The sequence below is a fragment of the Dryobates pubescens genome, chromosome 1 (assembly GCF_014839835.1).
Source record: "Dryobates pubescens isolate bDryPub1 chromosome 1, bDryPub1.pri, whole genome shotgun sequence".
Taxonomy (NCBI): domain Eukaryota; kingdom Metazoa; phylum Chordata; class Aves; order Piciformes; family Picidae; genus Dryobates; species Dryobates pubescens.
Window position 1 is genome coordinate 17,082,588 of NC_071612.1, and position 15,014 is coordinate 17,097,601.

The 15,014-nt window shown below is 43.5% G+C and overlaps 1 protein-coding gene across 1 annotated transcript in view; it reads left to right on the forward strand.

The window, feature by feature from the left end:
* The window catches only part of ENPP6 (ectonucleotide pyrophosphatase/phosphodiesterase 6), a 28,526-nt gene extending 14,104 nt beyond the window's left edge, over positions 1-14,422 (forward strand). The window contains exons 3-8 of the mRNA XM_009910866.2: positions 2,429-2,540; positions 6,406-6,547; positions 8,069-8,248; positions 10,864-11,001; positions 13,245-13,368; positions 14,153-14,422. Of these exons, the coding sequence (XP_009909168.1) occupies positions 2,429-2,540; positions 6,406-6,547; positions 8,069-8,248; positions 10,864-11,001; positions 13,245-13,368; positions 14,153-14,376 (920 nt within the window). The 3' untranslated portion in view covers positions 14,377-14,422. The remainder of the gene's footprint in view (positions 1-2,428; positions 2,541-6,405; positions 6,548-8,068; positions 8,249-10,863; positions 11,002-13,244; positions 13,369-14,152) is intronic.
* The last annotated feature ends 592 nt before the right edge of the window (positions 14,423-15,014 follow it).

A 15,014-nucleotide genomic window follows, 5' to 3' on the forward strand; every position in this document is an offset into this window, starting at 1 on the left:
TGCAGAAGCCTCAGGGGAGTGTGAAAGCATCTTGTTGGTACCATCAAAGCCAAAGCTTTCCAGTGCTCCTCCTGCTCAGCCCAGAGGGCAATGTCACCCCCAACCCTTAAACTCCTTCATTTTCTGGCAGCTGATACAACTGCTTCAGCTGAAGTGCAGTGACATCTTTTCTAAACAGTGAAATGAGAGAAAGGGAGAGGGGGGGAAATACTCTAAACCAAACTTCTTCCTATCTATACACATTTACCAGGCCATGGAGCTAATCTGGAAAGTCTTCAAAACCTTCTGTTATGACATGAAGTGTCCAACTGTTAAATCAGAGTTTAGAAAGGCAATTTAAAGTTGGCAGGGGTTCAGGTCTCCATGTCAGATAGATAAAGAGGAACCTATATATCCCCGTGAAAGAAGTCCTTATTCCTGCTCCAGGAGTTCAAGTTTTTAAAGAAAGGTTTAGTGTCATGCAAAACTGTTCAGAGAGATATCCATCAGTACAGCTTAACAAATACAGCCCATCTATTTGTAGTTTAACAAAGAAAAATCTTAACATTCCCTTTGTCTGCCTCCAAGTCAGGTGGAGAGAGAAACACTGAAGTGTCTCCATACAGAAAGTAGAGAATTAAGTCGCATAAATTTGAGGCAACAGGGGAAGAATGAAAAGTGAGCACACATTCTCACAATTGTTTTCACACTCCCAAAATACTAGCTAGAGGTTCAAAACGGTCTAAAAGTGGCATTTACAGAAAAGCAAACGTTGACTGCACTTTCTGCTTATTATTGCAAATAATTAACTATTACAAACAATCAAAATAGATGGGGTCCCTTGAAACAAACAAAGGATGTAGAGGCCCGGGAGACGCTACCATGGACCGTAGGGTGAAATCTATCATGTGTGCTAGGGCTCTTTAACTTTCAGAAAGGGTAATACCTCCATCTGATTTATCTGACTTTCTGCCACTCAGTGAAGATTTTTTGACATTTGCTGAGCTTAAATACTTTGACTTTTCCAACCTCTCATGGTACTCCTGAGAAATCACACTTGGAAGTCTCCTAGCTTAGCCTGTGTCCCAGTACTGCATCTCAGTGATGTAAGCTCATGCTGGCTGAGATGCAAGACACTGACAAATTCTCATTACTGAGTGTCCAGGTTAGCAAGCCACTGTAAAGCCCCTCAGAAAGTAGCTCAGGTTCCTCTGGTGCCCTCTCTGTGTTTATACCTCCTGTGCTACTTTTTACCCCACAAGAAGCAAGTCAACTTATGACAATCCTTGATGCCTGTGAATAGAATAGAATAGAATAGAATAGAATAGAATAGAATTAAGGGACCCACATGCTGGCAGACTGAGGCTGTGGCTCAGAGCTGGGTTTGTGACTTAATTGTATTCCTGCAGACAGACACAAGTTTGCAAAAGATCCCTTTTGTTGCTTGGGGGTTTTCGGTCGGTTGGTTGGGTTGGGGTTTTTTGTTTGGTTGGTTCCTTTGTTGTGTTGCTGGTAGTGTTTAGTTGGTTGGTTGATGTTGTGGGGTTTTTTGTTTGTTGGGAGTTTGGGGGTGTTTTTTGGGGTGTTTTTTGTTGTTGTGGTGGTTTTGTTTGTTTGTGTGTGGGGGGGGTGTGGTTGGGTTGGGTTGGTTTTCCCTAGGAGTACACCAGAAAATGCCTAACTGTCACGGGAGGACTGGGACTCTTGAAAGATAATTTGCATGAATTCAGTGTTTCGGAAAGCACACTTCTTTTGGATGTTCTTATTAATCAGCATAGGAACCAGAGAGCAAAAGGGAAAAAAAATCCCACAAAACCAAGGATTTGTGTGTTCAGGGCCATGTTCTCCTGTAGGATTTGTTGCCATAAATTTCTGGTCCACAAAACAGACTGTATTTTGCAAGGCTGTATGTTACCAAGAAAGTTAATTGATTTATGTTGTTTTAATAAGGCCTCCTGGGAAACAGATTTAATAGTGGAATACTAATATCACATAATAAAATAAGTTTATAGTGGATATTACCCCACAAGATACAGCATGTCTTCTAGATGGAAAATATTTGCTGAACTTCCAGGGAACGATATCTAAATCTGTTATGTTTGAAACCTAGAAATGAGGCTATGTGGCCACTGTCATTAAAATGAAAACAAGCCAGTGGTTTAGGTGGAAACTGTCTGCCATAAGGGAATCAAGAGTTTTACTGGGGGAAGGTCACACAGAGACCTTCCTTTTAGAGAGGGAAATAAAAGGACCTAATGTATGACTTGCTACAGGCACTTGTCAAACCAACCACTTTCCCCTCTTCACTTTCCAACCACAAGGTTTCCTGCAGGGAAGGTGTAAGGTAAGTAATGTCACAGGCAATTTACAAACCTGAACTTGAACACACACGGCGTGGGGTCTGTGATCAAGGTGAAAGAGCAGAGCTCACCTTGCTTTTTGCTTGTAGGTTGTGAGGTCGAAATTCTCGGCGTCAGACCAAGTTACTGCCGTGAGTACTTCAGTGTCCCGACAGACAAAAACTTCCTGGATGCCATCAACGATGCTCTTGAGTCTTTGGGGTATGTCAGTAGATTTCTGCAGTGTGGGGCTTCCTCTCCCAAGGATGAGTATTTGGGTTTACTGTCAGCCCTCCTCTAGGGAAATTGTGAGGACTGGCTCCCAGTTAGGAAGGTGGGGGACAAAGACTGCTTTATGGTACTGTCGCAGAGACGTGACCATAACAGAGATGGGCCCTTACACTAAGACCAGAGGGAAAGATGTGCTTGTCTTTTCATGTGGATGGTGCCACACAGAAGATACATTCTAACTTACTATTTTAAATTTGCTGTTTCAAACAATTTCAGGATTAGTCTGTGACTCTGTGTCTGCAAGAGCAGACTTTGAAATGGTTGTATTTAGAGTGCCCCAGGAAATGTGGAAATTATGAATTTTGTGGGAAAGGAGAGCAGAGAGGGGAGGCAGAGAGCTGGATGGGACCTACAATGATCATCTATCCTGAATGATGGGAATCTATCTTTCAACCAGCTTCTAGGAAAACCATACACTCCACTTCCAGCTTTCTAGTTCCACCTTGTCTCATACAAATACTAACAAGGGACAACTCCATGTACCTTGTAAAATCAGAGAAGACTGCACTGCCACATGCAGGGCTGGTGCCTTACCTTAACTGGAACTAAGCTTCCTCTTAAAACCTTGTTGGACCCAATCCTAGGAAATTCTAATTTGCTACTTGCCAACTGCCATAGTGATTTGCATCTGGAGAGTTTCATATTCAAATGCTGAGTGTTGCTTCTCCTTGAAATGAAGGCTCCAAAATGATGAAAGGGTTGCTGGAGATATTGCTCCCAGTTGCACACAGGGTCCTGCTGCACAGATGCTCACAGATCAGTGTGGTTTACAGCACAGGGCTGAGAAAGAAACTATCTCCAAACAGATGAGACATTTGATCCTGAAATGATTTAGCTTATATTTTAAGAAGGTTATCTGCATGTGAGATGAGGCATACATATGTGCCATAGGAGGCTTTCTGAAGCTTCTGCAACACTTTTAGTTCAGTGAATAAAGAAGGGAGTGGAAAACTGAATACAGAGACCAGCTGTGACTTCTTGTGAAAACACAGAATTACCAGTGAGAAGATTTTTGGTTGGATATTATCTGGGGATGGGTCAGGATATGCTTGAAGCTCCCCATATGGTTTCTGTGAAGAAAGGTTGCTCAGGATGCGTTGCAGCTTTGTAATTGTGAACATGATTGAAAGCAAGGCACAAACTGTTAAAGCTTCAAGCTGCACTTTTGGGAGCTGGAGCCTACTGAAAAAGTTTCAGTAGCTAATTCAGCCCAAGTCACAGGGCTCCTTGCTGTTGCCTTCAGTGGAAGAAAAGGACAGGGACACAAGTGTTGGTGGGGCAGCTCACAGAAGGTGAAAGCTGCTGATCTCAGGAAAAGAGTCTAGGGGTTAACTGGAGTTTGGACACTGGAACGTCCTGACCCATCTTAACCTCAGGAGGGTTGGAGGGAGTTTCATAAGTGCGTTCTACAATGGTGGGAGTACCTAACTCATCAGGGAGCCACTGAGGTCCCCATGCAACCAAAGAAAGCCATTCTTCAGGAATATTCTCCAGTCTCTTTGTAATCATTACATAGAAAATATTCAAAACTAAATCATGCACTGATTTTTGGCAAGTAAAACTAAAACCTCTTTTCCACAACTATAATGTAAGGGCTAATGTCATCTACCTACCTTCCTGGACAGGGGTTGTGAAGTTTGCACAGTACTTACAAAGTGCATTGCTAAAAAATAAATCCCTTTTTGACATTTCTTCTGAAAGTTACTGGTGATGGGAGAAGACAGGACTAACACACAGTTAGAAAGACAAATTAGTACTCCCATGCAAGCCACGGTCAGAGATGCCTAGTTTTCTTAGGGAAAAAAGGCAAAAAATGGAGACAAAGTCTAACTCAAGCTTACAAGCTCTAGATGTGGTGTGCCCCAGTCCTGTAAACTCCTAAGCATGCTGCATAACTGAGGCTTGTCCCATTGAAGTCATGTACAAAGTTAAATGTTCATCCTGACAGCACTGAGCCTTCACTGAGAAATCTGACCATAGCATAAGAAAGACCATTTGTTTTATGCAGTAAATCTCTTTCTTAGCTTCTATCTTGATCAAAACAATCATTAAGTTACAGGTGAGAAGACACAAAGCAGTCTAAGTAGCTAATTAATACAGGCATTGCAGCAGAAGAAAACTGTTTCCATGGGTTAATTGAGTGTGCGTGCGAGAGAGAAATTACAAGGTTAAATTTTAGACATTAATTGATGTGTAATACAGATGGAAAGTAATGCTTAAAATTAATCTGGGGGAGGGAAGAGCTGCTTTATCTGAATGATTCTAAAATCAGGAAGAGTGAGAAAGAACACTGCTCTGCTGTGGGGAAACTCCCACTACAGCAAAGACCTTCAGCTTTCTACAGGACTGCTTCTGGGAGGCCTTCAGCAAATTTACAAAGGAAAATGACAGACTCGCAGTCAGTCTGTCCCTCACCTCTGGTTTTTTCTCTTCTCTCTCATTCATGGCACCAGACTACTGAGGTGTCTTTAACTAAAGAAGCTGGACCTGTCAGGACATCACACAGTCTTTTTGTAGGGATCTTGATCCGGATGAGAGCATTTATTATGGATACCATACTCTGTCGTATTTAAGTACAGTAGAAAAAAGCTGGGTGTGAATGTCAGTGAGTATAGATTTGTGATTTTACCCACACAGCTTCTCTCAGGGAGCTTGCCAGAGAACTGTGCAGTGGTCATAAAAATGTATAATTAAGCACTGATGTATGTATGGTCCTCACCAATTAGGCTGGAGATGTTCAGTGCAGAACTGTATGATCAGCTAAACTTATGCAACTAGGAGATTAGTTTCTTTTCGTCATATTATCACACAGTATCACATATTCCTGAATGAAATCCCCATCTAAAATCTCACCCCAGTTCTTACCAATCAGGATTTGGCAAGGTCATGGAAGAGCCTGTCCTGAGTTGATCTTGGAGGTTTGGAAGACCTCACATGGGAAAAAGCCAGAAGTGACAAACTTTAATTAAAGCACATTTGACTGATAATTCCCACAGTCCTTTTAATAAGAGCATTTAGCACAGAAATCAGTATTTCTTCTGGGTCATTCTTTGTCATAAAAGGGAAAGCCACCTTCCTAATTCAAAGAGGTAGTAGAAGGCTACCATGTCAAGCATGGGTTTGCACATGGCATTCTCTACCTGGCACCTCTCAAGCAAACCCAAGTGACTGAGGGGATGAATAACAAGCCCAGCTATCACAGTATCACAGTATAAGTAAGGTTGGAAGAGACCCCAAGGATCATCGAGTCCAACCTGTCTCGGTAGACCTCATGACTAGACCATGGCACCAAGTGGCACATCCAGTCTCCTCTTGAACACCTCCAGGGATGGTGACTCCACCACCTCCCTGGGCAGCACATTCCAATGACGAACGACTCGCTCAGTGAAGAACTTTCTCCTCACCTCGAGTCTAAACCTCCCCTGGCACAGCTTGAGACTGTGTCCCCTTGTTCTGGTGCTGGTTGCCTGGGAGAAGAGACCAACCCCTTCCTGTCTACAACCACCTTTCAGGTAGTTGTAGAGGGCAATGAGGTCACCCCTGAGCCTTCTCTTCTCCAGGCTAAACAATCCCAGCTCCCTCAGCCTCTCCTCATAGGGCTTGTGCTCAAGGCCTCTCACCAGCCTTGTTGCGCTATGCAGCAGCGGGCAGGAAAGCCCAGGCTGAAAGCAGAAAATGCCCCTCTGGGGTTTCATGGTGATGGCGACAATAATGGCAGCAGCCAGGAGGGGAAGGCACTTGGGTGGTCCTCATGTGTACCAGCCTCTCACTCCCTCCTTTCCTCCCCCACCTCTAGCAATGGCAGCGCCGAGATGGCTGCAGTGTACTATGAGCGCATTGATGTGGAAGGCCACCACTATGGCCCTTCGTCCCAGCAGCGGAAGAACGCTCTGAAGGAGGTGGACAAAGCCTTGAGCAAAATGATCACTCTCATCAAGGTGAGCAGTGTCCAAAACCCCAGCTCCTGGGTGCATTTGGAAAAGGCTTTTCAAACTGCTCTTTGTGGCACTGCAGAGAGCCTTGTTTAATGCCTGCTAATGGGATGTGTTGGCTGTAAACTTTTATTTCCTGAGAAACAGAGGCTACCAAGGTCACGTGGAAGTCAAGGCAGCATTCCCCCGCTTTTTATTTTGGTCAATGTCATTATAATCCTCCTTGTGGATTATTACACTGCCCTGGGAAGCCATAAACCATCATACATGTTGCTCTCTTTATAACTCAAGTTCCTGGCTGGGCTTTATAGTAGGTGAACAAATAAAAACTGCTTGCTTGCTAAGGTTTGTGGAGTCAGACGATTAAGATTTACAGCCCTTTAACTTACAGCATTTTACAGCCTATGGCACCATTCAGGACTCTGTACTGTTTTAAAGAGCATAAACTAAATGATTTTGCATTAAGAAAAGGAGTATACCAAGCTCTTGGGCAAATGTCAGTTCTATGAATATTTACAACAATGACAAATGCACAGTGGAGTTGTTTATGTTTCAGTGGGGAGAGGAACATCTATACCCAGTTTCACTAAATTACAAAAGCTCTAATGCAAAGTGCTTGTGTTTGGGAGGGGAAGAGAGAAACACTCCTGCCACAGGTTGCACCATGACAAAGTTGCTCTTCCCCAGACATTCTGGCCTACTGATGAAGAACAGTTGGATAAAATCCTGTCTAAGACCAACTGTGACAACTGTTCTGGGCCCCTCAGTTTAGGAAGGAGGTTGACTTGCTGGAACGAGTCCAGAGAAGAGCAACAAAGTTGGTGAGGGGTTTGGAACATAAGCCCTACAAGGAGAGGCTGAGGGAGCTGGGGTTGCTTAGCCTGGAGAAGAGGAGACTCAGGGGTGACCTTATTACTCTCTACAACTACCTGAAGGGAGGTTGTAGACAGACGGATGTTGGTCTCTTCTCCCAGGCAAGCAGTACCAGAACAAGAGGACACAGTCTCAGGCTGCGCCAGGGGAGGTTCAGGCTGGATGTTAGAAAAAAGTTCTATACAGAGAGAGTGATTGCACATTGGAATGGGCTGCCTGGGGAGGTGGTGGAGTCGCCATCACTGGAGGTTTTCAGGAGAAGACTTGACGGGGTGCTTGGTGCCGTGGGTTAGTTGCTTGGGCGGTGTTGGATTGGTTGATGGGTTGGACACGATGATCTTGAAGGTCTCTTCCAACCTGGTTTATTCTATGTATTCTATGTATATGTTTTGTGAGACTGGTCATTTAGCAGGGGTGTGGATTTGTTTTGGAGAATCTGTCTTTGGTGCTAACCTCTCAGATTCTTCTAGAGCAGCAAGTGAGAGTGGATGTCCGGCATTATTGGTGGTGGCAAACATGTTGCAGGGCACTTGCACCCATGGCTTCTTCTGGACAACTTCCACTAATCAATGGAGGTGAAACAGGGATTAAAATTTCCCAGACACTGTGAAGCTCTTACCCAGCTGTAACAGCTGTCACACGCTTCCTTCGCAGAACAAGGGCCTTCAGGATGATCTCAATGTCCTCCTCTTCTCTGATCATGGGATGACAGACATTTCTTGGGATAACAAAGTGATTGAGCTGAAAAAATACATCAATATGAGTGATACCATACAAATGAAGGACAGAGGTCCTGTTGTCAGCCTCTGGCCAGCTCCAGAGAAGCACGCAGAGGTAAGCACAGCTTATTTGTATTTACTTTGTTTTGTGTTTCTTTGGGGTTTATGACCAATGTCTCTTTTCTTTCTTTGTAACACCCAAATCCCAGTCTCAGACATGTGTGTAAAAATCAGCCTGAGGCTCTTATCAGGAGTCAGACTTGGATCATGTGACCCTCTTGTGAGTCTGATTTCTGAGGGAAAGTCACAGCTGGCAAATTAAAAAGTATGAACTTCCACTGTTTTTGGCACAGATACACACTTTCAAATCCCACCACTGTGTTCCTGATAAAGAGCTGAGACATTTTAGCTCAAAATCCACTTCTAGGATTTTCTATAGATTACTTAAGTTATTGACACTCTAGCTTGGATTTTCAAATGAACTGGAGCGGGCATTTATATGGCAGTAAACTCCCACAGAGTTTGAGGAATTAAATCCATTAGATTAGGATTACAGAAAAATAACTTTTTTTTTAAACAAAATGCTCCTTTGAAGAATTGTGATGAAGCAGCATGTTGGATCGAATCCACCATAAAAGCCTAAGGCTACAACCACAGGATTTTGGGGGGACAAATTAAAACAATACAGGGGGCAGGGGGCCGGAATATGAAAACCACTTGAAAAGAATGAAAATGAAGCATCTGTAACTAATAGACTATTACCCTGTGACATAACCAGAACCCAATGCTGTCCTCAGAAAATAGATGAGTAGATGTACAAAATGTGCAGCCCACGTTCCAGAGGAGTAATTTTGTTTTCTGTATTTTACCCAGTTCCAGTATATTGTAGCTTGTGCCATTTTTAAACTAGAGAATATTTGCTACTTTCTGCACCTAAACAGGCTCGCCAGGAACTGTGCACCTGTGATTTGCAGCATTTAACATTAGTCCCCACATTAAGAGTTGTCTTAAGAGGCATGTTTAGGCAATTCACTCAGAGACCTTGCAGGGAATCACAGTATGTATAGATGCTCTCATTGGGCTTAACTCAGAGATGCCTATTCTTATAGGCTAAACCTCCAAGAAAGGGCAAGTGTAAGTTGTGACTTCAAGAAAACATGGAGCTTCATCTGACAAAACTCTTCAGCAGCTCTTCTTCTCTCTCATGAAACAGTCTAATATCTCTAAGGAAAATAGGATATCAGGTAGTGATAGGACTAGGGGGAATGGAATGAAGTTGGAGGTGGGGAGATTGAGGGTGGACGTGAGGAGGAAGTTCTTTGCCATGAGAGTGGTGAAGCCTTTGAATGGGTTGTCCAGGGAGGTGGTTGGGGCGCCGTCCCTGGAGCTGGTTTAAGACCAGGCTGGATGAGGCTCTGGCCAGCCTGATCTAGTGTGGGGTGTCCCTGCCCATGGCAGGGGGGTTGGAACTAGATGATCCTTGTGGTCCCTTCCAACCCTGACTGATACTATGATACTATGATAAAATGAAGCATAATTCCTCACACTATGGTTTTGTTTACTTCCTTTCTTTTTAGGATGACTTACTGGACTACTTCTTCTTTTTAAGCAAAATAAACTTGATTTTGTGTTTTCTCAATAGCCATATTCTTCTATTCTCAAGTCACTTCAGAGAGTTTAGGAATTAGATCATATCAAAACATAGTGGTTATCACCTTTAGCTCTATCCCATTTTGAAACATGAGAAGTATTGATGAAGCACCAGAACCACTCTGTAGTCCGTGTCATGGTGGGAGGGTCTGGCTGAGTCACTTCATCACACCCCGGTGCCATCCTTATGCTGACTGTATATCAGTGCAAATCTCATGCACACACAGACACACAAGGGGGGCTTAGCTAAAAGGCTAGTGAAGGACCTCTCATTCTTTGCAGAATCAAGCTGTTTCTTTCTGGAGATTATCTACAGTTAAGCAAAGGAGTGAGACACATTCTGGGGACTCCAATAACCACCTTCTTTATGGCACATGAACATCTTCTTTAGGCATTTAAAACATTTTTAGTTTAACCACATTTGTGTGATTATACTCCATTGTTTTGTTAATGCTGGTGGGCCAAACTACCACATCCATACAGTACAATAAATATTAATAAACCACTTGTATGGCATTGTGCAGCTTCAAAGCAGCAGGCAATGGCTGATTAATCTCACAGCATCCCATTGAAACAGATAACTAAGCACTATCAATCCTTTTGATAGGAATTGACTGGTTTACTGTGAGAAACAGAGGTGAAGTGACAAAAATTGCTCACTCAAGAGTACAAGGAGGGACTGAGTGGCAGAGGCCAAAGACAGGATCCCTTTTCTGCATCCACACCTGGTCCACTTAGCTGACTGTCTCCTGAGCTGGTTTGGTTTCTGCTGGTCTGTCTCTGTAGGCTGATAGACTCACATGCATACATTTGTGAGGGCCTGTATAACAAATACGTGTAACACCTGAATTCATGCAGTCCTGTGTGTTTGAGAACCAAGTTTTCAGAACCTCCTAAACCACATAAGCAGGTTTTTCACAGCCATCATCTCTGGACCAGCAAAATCCCAGTTTGAACGTGCTGATGATTAGTTATTGAAAAGGAATAGCTAATTTATAAATGTAGGTGTTTCCATGTATCCATAGGTACAAATATGCTCTTTACAGCCATATGGTGTCCTAACATTTCTTTTCTTTGCAGATATATAGAAAACTGAAAGCTGTGGAACACATGGAAGTTTATAACACACAGGATATCCCAAATAGGTTTTTCTACAAGAAGGGAAAATTTGTGTCTCCTTTAACTCTTGTGGCTGAGAAAGGATGGTTCATAGTAGAGGTAAAGTACAGAAGCAAAATACTTAGACATGAATGTGAAAAGATGCAACATATGAAAACAGCAAGAAAAATGTACAGTTCTGTGCTAGGCAATGAGTTAAAGTGTTACATCATTTACTTGGGCTGGCTACAAAACTAATGTTAAACATTTCTGTGTGCTTAGAAGTGCCTAAAATCACAGCAGCTGTGCTGAAGGCAGAGTTAAATAGTGAAGACTTCTTTTTTTTTCAGTGCAATCATAAACCAGGAGTATTTCCCAGCATTTCCCATTCCAGTGCTGTTGCTTTACTTCTCCTTGCCCATCTACCTTCCTCTCAGATACAAAAAGAATTTTGACATTTCAATACCTTATTATTCTTCCATTCAGCAGAATTTTATGGCAGCTTTTCCTTCTGCTTGGCTTCCTGCCCACCAGACTCTGTCCTAAAAATGCCCTCAAAAGGGTCAGACAGAGGGTTTGACCCTCAGAGATACTCAGTGGACACACTGAAATCTGAGAGCTTGTTAAGAAGTGAATTGATTAGACTTGCACATGAAAAGATTCTTCATACCAACTTATTTTGTTTCTATGAATTATTGTCATTGCTGCTGTTGATTAATTTGCACTTGTATTGCAGCTCAGAGGGTGAGGCAACTTAACCTATCTCAGTGAGTAAACTGAGGAGCAGTATCATAGAATCATGTAATGGTCTGGGTTGGAAGGGACTTCCAAAGGTCATTTTAGTCCAACCCCTTCTGCAGTAAGCAGGGACATCCTCAGCTAGATCAGGTGATCCAGAGCCCTCTTGAGCCTCAAGGGATTTGCCCAAAACCACACATACAGACAGTAAGTTCGTGGCAAAACCAAGGAATCCTCTTTTTGGTTTGTTTAGGGTGTTTGATTGGGTTTTTGGGGGGTCGGTTTGTTTGCTTGTTTGGGAGGTTTTGTTTGGTTGGGTTGGGTTGGGTTTGGTTTGGGGTTTGTGTGTGTGTGGGTTTTGTTCGTTGTTTTGTTGTTGGTTTGGGGTTTTTTTCCCAGTGACCTGGCATAGTCATTACCTTGCAGATTATAGTAACTCAGCTGAGCATCATCTTTTGTGACCCTCAGAGCTATTGCTCACCAGGCCCTGCTTAACAGTCCACACCACCACATTTCTCTCTAGCCAGCCTGACGTTAGGATAATAATTTCTACAGCTGAATAAAAATGCATCTCTAAAAAAAGACCTGATTGCTTTTAAGTATGGGTGGGTGAGCACCACATTTCTGATTAAGACAAAAAAATATTCAAAAGCCAGAGTTAAGATTCAGACACATAAAGTAGGAATCTGAAACATTTTTGCCAAAGTGATTAAAAAAAAAAACCCACAATCAAGCTCTTCTGCACAGAAATTCAACACAGAATCTTTTCACATATTCTATTAAAAAAAGGCACTTAAGAAAAAAAAAATCATTGAAACTCTGACAAACCTTAATAATAGTGCAGCAAACACTGCTGCTATGGTAATTATTTCTGTCTCTCTGCCCATTCCTTCCCATTGTTTCTGATTTTCAAGAATGTCCTCTCATTAGTGCTGTCAGATTTTCCTTCTCTTTGGTACGTTTTCATTAACTGTGAATGGGATGTGAAAATGAAAGTTTCCTGTCATGTTTTAAAAGCAATAATTGATCCTTCTATTATACTTCCTGCCTAAACCACTGAAGAGAGAACGTTCAGCTCTTCCCTGTCATGGTCCTGGGGTGTTTTAACTCTCTGTCAGCTAGTGGATAGCTATAAACTGTGTGAAAAAAGGTTTTGATTTTTTTTGGTGTGTTTTTTGTTTGGCTGTTTTTCCTGTGGGTTTTGTTTGTTAGAGAGAGAGACAGAGGGGATGTATCTGAAAAGTTGTGGGGTTTGTGTGTGTGTGTGTGTGTTGTTTTGTTTTGTTTGTTTTTCCCATCAAGGAGCACAGGAACAAAAGCCACCCCATACATATTTCAGTTAAACCAGGATGAGGAGGGATTTCAAGCACCTCTGGCTGTATCAAAGCTGGTCTGCTAATATTACTTTGTTCCCTCCATACGAGTGAGTGGTTCCCATCCCCTAACTTGCTGAGATTTCTAAGACAGGGGTCACCCCTCCTGCTGATGAGCCCCTGCACAGCTGACAGGACATGTGGAAGCCTGCTGGGGTGGTACAGTGCATGGAGATACAGCGTGGCATACCACAGCACCACAGACACAACTTGACCAGCAGGCACTAACTTCACTCTGCTTTTGTCACCAAGAGCAGGGACAAGCTGCCCTTCTGGGAGAATGGGACAGGGTGGAAGGAAGCCTGGCAGAATGGCTGGCATGGCTATGACAACGAGCTCATGGACATGAGAGGCTTCTTCCTCGCGTATGGGCCAGGTACAGTGCTATGCCTAATGTCCCACTCGCCCTGCAGCCCCTGCCCCAGCATCTCTGCAGCCCCTGGCACTTCAGGACCTTGATGTGGCACTCTGTGACACCCAGAAAGAACATATAGATGGCAGGATTTCCTCATTATGGCTCCATGCTGGGAAGGTTTCTAGCTCTGTATCTGTATTACGTAGCTGGAGAAACAGGGCAGAAGGTGTGAAGGGATTAGGTCAGCCTGTCTCTGACATCCCAGTGCAATAACTCTATCCCTTTGCCCTAAATTTTGGCCTAAATTTTAAATTCTATTTGAAACACATGAATTTTCCTTTTATTGGTGGATCTGAACTCAGCTTCTTTGGGAAGGTTGCAGCATACCTTGCCTGTCTGTCTGAAGGGAGATGCAAAACCCCCGGTTTCCACTTCATCAGGCCCTTTAAACACCGCTGGGCACAAGGCTGCAACTGCAGACAGGAGCAAAAGCAAAGCAGAATGTGTAATACAGTTACTGCAGGCTATTAAATCTACCAAAAAACCACAGTAAAGTAGCTCTTGTACTTAATTATTTTTTTTCCCATTTAAAAAAAATGGACTAGAAGTAAAAATAGTAAATTTAAAACACTTTTAATGTTTTTGCTGAGCTATGTTACAAATTGTACAGCGTGCCACATCCCAGCCTGCTGGGTAGGTCCTGAGAAAGGCAAAGAAGTCCTTGTCCCACAGTGCCCTGTGTTCCAGGAGCTGAGCCCCAAGCCACACGACACCAACTCCTCTCTTTCGCCTGTTTTCCCTGCAGATTTCCGATCCAACTTCCGAGCGCCTCCCATCAGATCTGTGGATGTTTACAACATCATGTGCAGCCTGGCAGGAGTGCAGCCGCTGCCCAACAATGGCTCCTGGTCCAGGGTGGAGTGCATGCTCCGAAACACAGCTCCCTTGGCACCGCTCCTCACACGCAGCAGCTGGGCCCTGGCACTAGCTCTGCTCTCCCTCTTGGCTGAGCAGATCTCCTTGCTGTGATCTTGAACAGTGTCAGTCAGTGTCACCAGCAGCTCCCTCCTGCTCTTTTTTATTTTATTTTTTAAAGTTCTTAATTTGAATAATAGAATCATTTATAGAGTGCATTCCCCCCACTCCTCTATCATGCTCCACCAGGCATGAATCTGACCCATTCTGCATTTACAGCAGTTACAATATGAAGCCAAGTTTTGTGCTGCTTCAGGCCTGGCCAGGAAAGCCACTTTCCTCCTCTAGATTTACAGCACTGGCAATGAGAGCAGAATCCTGGCCAGCTATATGCAACATTTTTTGGTTGGTCCACTTGGAGATCTGTGAGCATCAAATGCATTTTACCCTGGCATCTTTAACTGAGAGACTTACCTTGGCTCCCAGGGCTGAGGAACTCAGCGTTTAAGACAGACCTCTGTGCATTTAGCTGGGTTCTTTCTGATTCACTCTTTCCTCTGCAGCTCCATCACCAGCAGAGCCCCACTTTCTCCTTAACAGCTCCAGCCAAGCCCCATTCTTCGAAGAGCTGAGACCTTTACTGAGTAATCATAATGCTGAGAGAGTAGACCAGCAGGAGAGCATCCTACTTCTTTCAGCCTTTCTTTCTTCGTCTGGCCTTGCATGCCTCCAGGAGCAGGATTTCCTCATGT